Source organism: Miscanthus floridulus, chromosome 18, assembly GCF_019320115.1.
Source record: "Miscanthus floridulus cultivar M001 chromosome 18, ASM1932011v1, whole genome shotgun sequence".
NCBI classification, from domain to species: domain Eukaryota; kingdom Viridiplantae; phylum Streptophyta; class Magnoliopsida; order Poales; family Poaceae; genus Miscanthus; species Miscanthus floridulus.
In genome coordinates this window covers 80,579,164-80,586,177 of record NC_089597.1, presented here as the reverse complement: position 1 = coordinate 80,586,177, position 7,014 = coordinate 80,579,164, and the positions used below count along the sequence as shown (strand labels likewise).

At 47.5% G+C, this 7,014-nt stretch overlaps 1 protein-coding gene across 1 annotated transcript; it reads left to right on the top strand.

The window, feature by feature from the left end:
- Window positions 1-4,017: 4,017 nt before the first annotated feature.
- On the top strand, window positions 4,018-7,014 carry LOC136520704 (protein FLOWERING LOCUS T-like). The gene is made up of 4 exons (XM_066514344.1): window positions 4,018-4,266; window positions 4,622-4,683; window positions 4,780-4,820; window positions 6,502-7,014. The coding sequence occupies exons 1-4, from the start codon at window positions 4,075-4,077 to the stop codon at window positions 6,726-6,728; spliced, it is 522 nt and encodes a 173-aa protein (XP_066370441.1). The 5' UTR covers window positions 4,018-4,074; the 3' UTR covers window positions 6,729-7,014.

Below are 7,014 nucleotides of genomic sequence, written 5' to 3'. Positions count from 1 at the left end.
ATGACGAGCGGGTAGCGACCCGGTCGGGCAACGTGGGAAGGATGGTCTCTCTGATCAAAAGTAATCAGGGGGTCCGACCAGCTAAGGAAAGAGGGGAGCCGTCTTGGCGGCACATGCCTCTCTATAGTGTACATTGTGCTAGCGCTTGGAGTGGATGGCGTTGGATCCCCCAAAGATCATGAGGCATTCCTCGGGGTCGGGGAAGCAATCATCATCCTTGTCCACCGTGCCTCCTTTCCTAGCCACCTCCTCCTTGCCCTTCCCTTTCTTCGGCTTGCCGGCCTGTTGTAGAAAGCGCTTGAGGAGCTCGCAGTCCTTGTAGAGGTGCTTGACGGGGTAGGTGTGGTTGGTGCATTGACTCTCCATGAGCTTGTTGAAGTGGTCGGGCTGGCCCTGCTAGGGCTGCTTAACCGCATGATTGGCTACGGCGACCAAAGTGGGGTTGGTCGGTCAGCGCCGATCCTTCTTGTTCTTCTTGCCCCTTTGCGTGGAGGGGCCCTCGCTTTGGTCCTCACACTTGGCCTTGCCCTTGTCCCGACTGCCACTGAAGACCGCCCCAACTGCCTCCTCGCCGGATGCATGGTTCATGGCGATGTCGAGCAGGTCACTAGTGGTATGGGGCTTTAGACAGCCGAGATTGTGGATCAAGGACTCATAGGTTGTCCCAGAGAGAAATGCACTGATGATGTCCGCGTTGATGACATCAGGAAGGGAGTTGCACCATTTTGAGAACCTGCGGATGTAATCCTGTAGGGACTCGTTGGGTTCCTGCTTGCAGCTCTTGAGGTCCCAGGAATTCCCAGGATGGACATATGTCCCCTAGAAATTTCCGATGAAGACCCTCTTGAGATCCGCCAAGTCGCGGATGCTATTGGGTGGGAGGAATTCGAGCCATGCTCGAACATGCTCCCCCACGTAGATGGGGAGATACTGAATGATGAAGTGGTCATCATCCACTCCTCTGACTTGACAGGCGAGCTGGAAGTCTTCGAGCCATATACCGGGGTTTGTTTCCCCAGTGTACCTAGAGATGTTGGTGGGTGGTCGGAAGCACTGTGGGAACGACGCTCTCTGGATGCGACGACCAAAAGCCCATGGCCCTGAGCCATCCGAGATGGGGCTACGGTCGTCTGGTCAGACACCATGCCTGGGATGTGTGTCCCCATACTCCTCGATGGTCAAGCTGGGATCCGTGCCGCCTACTCTCACCGCCACTTGATAGACATCATTGTTGTGCCGGGCATGGCATCGATTGTTGATGACGCTGCGAGCGTCATAATTCAGCCTGAGTCGTTTATGCACAGGTGGTCGATGTGGAGCGGACACCGGGTCAGACTGTGGTGTAGCCGTGGACTATTGCCCTACGCCCAGCAACTGTAGTGGTAAGTGGATGGAGCGATTCGAGTGGTGCGGCCCCATTCCCCCGGTGGGGCAAGAGGCCACGAGCCGGTGTCGTGACGCAGAGATCTCCGCCTGTTGAATGGCGGTGGTTTCCACCAACGTCCGGCGGTTTCGGTGGATTGCATGTTCCTGGGGGTCGGTAGGCTCAGGAAGGCCAAGCAGAAGCATCGCCGCAGCAGTGATGTTCTGGCCAGCCTGAGCAAACTGTGGGGGATCGTTCCCTCCATCTAGGATGTTATGCTGGACCTGGCGGGCGTGACCTCGAGTGCCGCTCGCCGGGTTGCACGCACATGGCGCAGCGTGCTGCGCCGAGTGCGCCAGCCCAGTTGGTGCCTGACTCTGCCTCCTTTGTCGTAACTCCTCGCTGTGCTCCTATGCACGTGCGAGGGCCTTTTCATGAGGGTCCAGAGGGGTGTGAATCTGCAGAGATTTTGCTACCACCGATGGCTGTCCGGGGCGTCCACCATAGCGCACTCCTGGGACAGAGGGTGGCGAGGTGCCATGATGTCGCCGATGTTGGAGCCATCACTTTCGACCTCGTCATCAGCGAGGTCGTGAAAGGAGGCGGGAGCGTAGCCCGCCATCCCCACAAACTTGGACGTGAGAGGGGGTAGCGTCAACATCCTTCGGAGCCGCCGTGCGCATGCGTCCATGGGGAACGCGAAGCCATAGGGGAATTGGTCGCACGGCGATCGCGGTGGGGACAACGGGGTCCCTCCAAAGAGTCGGTGGAAGGTATTAAATAGTAAGCAAAGAACAATATGTACATCACTCATCGTGGGGTTCGAGCCCAGCATGGGCTCGAGGTGAAGCGCGAGTGTCTTGACGTTGAGGTTGTCGAGTGGCCTGGGGCCGGTGGAGGGCGCTCCACCTCTAGTGGACGCCGGGATGAGCGCCTCCTCGTGGAGGCGAAGTACGCCGAGTTGGTCGGCAACGAAGTCCAGACTTCCGAAGACCAAGGTCTGGAGTGGCTCGACAACAGGAGGAACCCACATCCCAATAGGTGGGAGTGTGGGAAACTCCAGCGAGCCGAAGCGAATCGTATCGCTCGAACCCGCCATGACCGAACGTGGCCCTTATAGGGACAGGACGTGTCCGATCAGTTGCTCGGCAATAGCAGGCGTCAGCAGCAGCGACCGAACACTGAGCGAAGTAGTGACCGGATGCATGGACTTTACTGTTCATCATCACGGCAATAAGTCAGTGAGGACCGGACGCAGTGGCACTAGATGATCGGACGCACAAAGTGCAACGTCCGATCATGTCCAGAGAGGTTCCAAAGCTGCACAAATACGACCGGACGCGTCCGGTCGATGATGACCGGACTCGGCAGTGCATCCGATCTCTACACGCGTGCTCAATGGTCGGGACGACCGGGCGCGTCCGATCAGGACGACAGCAGCGTCCGGTCAGTAGCAAAAGGCTAGGTTTCTCCATGGGGCTTATAAATAGACCCCCAACTGGCCATTTGACATGTGGAGATGTGAGAAAATATACCAAGGGTGTTGATACACCATTTTAGTGATCTCTACTTGCATAGTGTTTAGTGATTTATTAGGTGATTAGCGTAGATGCTTTGCGAAGTGCTTAGGTTGATTAGACCACCGCTTTTGCGCTTGCTCTAGGTTTAGGCCTAGTGTTTAGTGAGGTTTGCACATCTCTTATCACTCGGTGCTTGCGCGCACCATTGTTGTACATCGGAGGGGCTTGTAGTCTTGCGAGATCGCACCAACCACATTTGTGGTGTGGCCGCCACCGTGTACCAGAGGGAACAAGGCCCGCAGCGTTTCGGCCGGAAGCTTGATAGTAAAGACGGCGGGGAGCATCCGGGAGAGGCTTGCCGGAAGGCACGTCGGAGACCTACTTGCGCGTGGGGAAGGCCCGAGGCTATCCACGGAGTTACCCGACCGGGAGCTTGGCCCTTGCGAGGGATTTCTTGTGAGGGGCTCCAACGTGGACTAGGGGGAAACTTGCTCGCTTCTCGATACCTCGGTAAAAATACCGGAGTCGTCGACGGGAGTTTACATCTCTACCTTATCTTTACCTTCTGCATTCACATTGCCACCTTGGTTGATTGTTTTACTTTCCTAGCTTAGTTGATAGGCTAGTTGATATGATTGGAATCTAGGGTGCATAATTCTTTTGCGGTAGAGATAGCAACACACCTAGCAAAACCGTAGTTGCACATCTAGATAGATTACCTTCTTGCATAGGTTTTGACAAGGTGAAAATAGAGGCCATAGTTTAGAGCAGATTTTTAAGTTGTCTAATTCACCCCCTCTTAGGCGTCACGGTCCTTTTTCAACAAGGATCAACATCATGCAAAACACTGGAAGAATCGATAGATATGGTTCCAGGGGACGACTAACAATAGTAAATAGATATGTTGATTCCCACCATCGTCTGTGTGATGCTTAAAACTATGAAAGCCAATGAACAAAGTTTGAAATCCTGTCAAACAAGTAGAAGAGCATCATTTGGAAAGTGGGCAGATAAGAATGTGCTGAAGCTGTGTTGAAAACGAGAATCACATGTATGCACAGCTTCTTGAGCATCTTCTAGGACACTATAAATAGCCCAAAGACCTTGTGATTTACTCAAGCCCATTGGAAGGCCTGATAGCTTTCGTAGGTCTTAGCTACTACCATATACTCTCACACTAAAATATAGCGTATGGCTAATGACTCCCTGACGAGGGGACACATAATCGGGGATGTCTTAGACCCGTTTACTGGCTCAGTGCCTCTAACTGTCATGTATGATGGCAGACCAGTGTTTGATGGGATGGAGTTTCGGGCGTCGGCGGTGTCGGTGAAACCTAGAGTTGAGATTGGAGGTGATGATTTTCGAGTGGCCTATACCCTAGTAAGCCATCACTCCGCAGATCCGATCGAGTCCATTTGGCGGTAGGCCATATATATGGCCAAGGTGTCGACTCCTTTTCTTAGTCCAGGGGACTACACCAAATGATGCTCAGGAGCTCTTGCCGAAGTTTGAAATCGATGGCTTGGCTCGTTGTGAAGGCTAAAACAGTCTCCTGGTGCATGCCCAGCTCGGTTGACTAGATAGATTGGCCCTAATAAATAGTATTTACAGTGAGAGCGACACTAACAAAAAAAAATGCAGGATTTCTCATCACAGCCCAGCCCAAAAATGCTCAGGTTTATTTTTAATTCCCTAACATGTTGACCATGTGCTTGTGTTAATGTAAATATATTAGGTTATGGTGGATCCTGATGCGCCTAATCCCAGCAACCCTACCCTACGGGAATACTTGCATTGGTAAGTTCTTGTTCTTGCACATAATACTATTTGATTAAACTACATATACAGTTCTGCGGAACTGAAAATGAATCCCACTGCCTTATCTTTTGATAGGATGGTGACTGACATCCCAGCATCAACGGATGATAGCTTTGGTGAGCATCAACAACATGCATTGTATATGTATGCATTATAATATCCCTCTTTTTCAAAATCTCACCTAAAAGTCCCCTGGAACTAATGCTCCTTGCATTGTGAAGTGTAACCTTAGGACTGGCCCCTTTCGGGGGGCCTCTCCTGCTTCGGCTCCACCAGACACTCCATTGCACAACTACTGTAGCATAAAGTTGATACCATTCATAACAGCCTAAAAAACAACATGGAGTCAGTGAAGCCATATTTTTTTTTACTTCACTGGCTCCTAGAAGCATGTGTGCTATAGTGCCAAAAAGGCGGAGAAGCCCAATCCGCATGAGGATGTGCCAAAGAGGTCCTTAGTCTTTTCCTTAAAGGTTCATATATATTAAGAAATATTTGTAGAACGTAATGCTAATGTGCCAGTGCAAACTCTTGTCATTATTAGTATTTTTTTTTGGTAAATTCTTCGTTATTAATATATTAGTACATATGTAGTGCATATCTTCTATATGACTCTGCAAAATATGTAGTCCCCTTCTCTTAAAACCTAAACAAAAGAATTCCTTTTTTGATAGTTTAGTGTAATGCAATGTTCATGTTTTCTATCGGTTCGAGAATCTGTTCAATAAAAGTAATTTAATTAGATTTAGTCATATATATGTTTGCATCTTCCTGATTTATATAGAAAAATATTATTAAATGAAGTGAACACTTATAAGCTAGTGTATATACTTCAACATATATATATGTAATGTAAGATTTTTGTTATCGACAATTCAATCATATAGTACATATTTGTATCAATTAAGTGAAAATATTGCAAAGGATCAGAATTTGCAATTTGATTAACTTATCTCACATTTATGTCTGATCCATATCTAATCTTTTGTTAGTGAACTTTTACATTCATATATAGAAATTTATAAGGGTATATTTTTTTTTACTTTCTTATCATATTTGTCTATTATGTGACTTTATTACATCCCTTTTCAAGAACATTATTCATCTAGATGCATCATATTTTTATGATTAAAATAAAATAGGCTACATGTGCTTCGTCGGTGGCGGAGGGAGGGGGTGCCAAACCCTCTCCCCTAAGTCAGTGTAATTTCCATTGAAAAAATTTTAAACTTGATTGAATTTTGATAAAATTTGTCCTGCTGGCCAATTCACATTTCTGACTCTGCTACCGTGCTTAGTTATATATGTGAAAAGAGTAAAGATATTGGGGACATATATAAGTTTTCTATAATGTTATGTAACTGTATATGCTTCAACATATATATGCAATGCAATATTTTTTATCCATAGTTCTATCACATAAATAATAATATACACTGTATCAATTAAATGGAAATATTATTGCAAAGGAACTAGATGTTTTATATCCTATCTTACAAAACATTTATTCTGTGTTTTGGCATTATAGCCAGCTCCAGTTTTTTATTAGTAAATTGAACTTTCCTAAAAATGTCAGAAGAGTATGTATTTTCTTTAATTTATATTCTCCTTTGTCACACTTGTCCTACATATGACTTGAGTGGAGCCTTTGCAAGAATACTCTCTCTCTCTCTCTCTCTCTCTCTCTCTCTCTCTCTCTCTCTCTCTCTCTCTCTCTCTCTCTCTCTCTATTTATATATGCAAGAATATAACTATCAAGATTGTGTTTCTCATAATTTTTTTTGAATTAAATGGCAGGCCGAGAGCTCATACCATATGAGAACCCAAGCCCCACCATGGGCATCCACCGTATTGTCTTGGTGCTCTACCAGCAACTGGGGCGGGGCACGGTGTTTGCACCGCAAGTACGTCAGAACTTCAACTTGCGCAATTTTGCACACCGTTTCAACCTCGGCAAGCCTGTGGCCGCGATGTACTTCAACTGCCAGCGTCAAACGGGCACAGGTGGGAGAAGGTTCACTTGAGTAATTTACCTACCCTTCATGTTCAAGGTGAAGACAAGCTTGAGCCTACTAGTTACGTATGTGTGCTTACCTACGTATGGTCGTATCGTCATCATACAGTACCTATAGCACAAAAGCTAGAAATAAGATGCTGTATATTTCTTGCGCATGTAGGCTCTCATATAGAGAGCGTACCTCCCTGAGGGTATGATGTTCGCCTTCTAATAATGGCATGACAAGAGAGGTTATCATTGAGTGTACTGATGTGCTGTGATATTTTTGTCACACCTTGGCAATAAACATATAT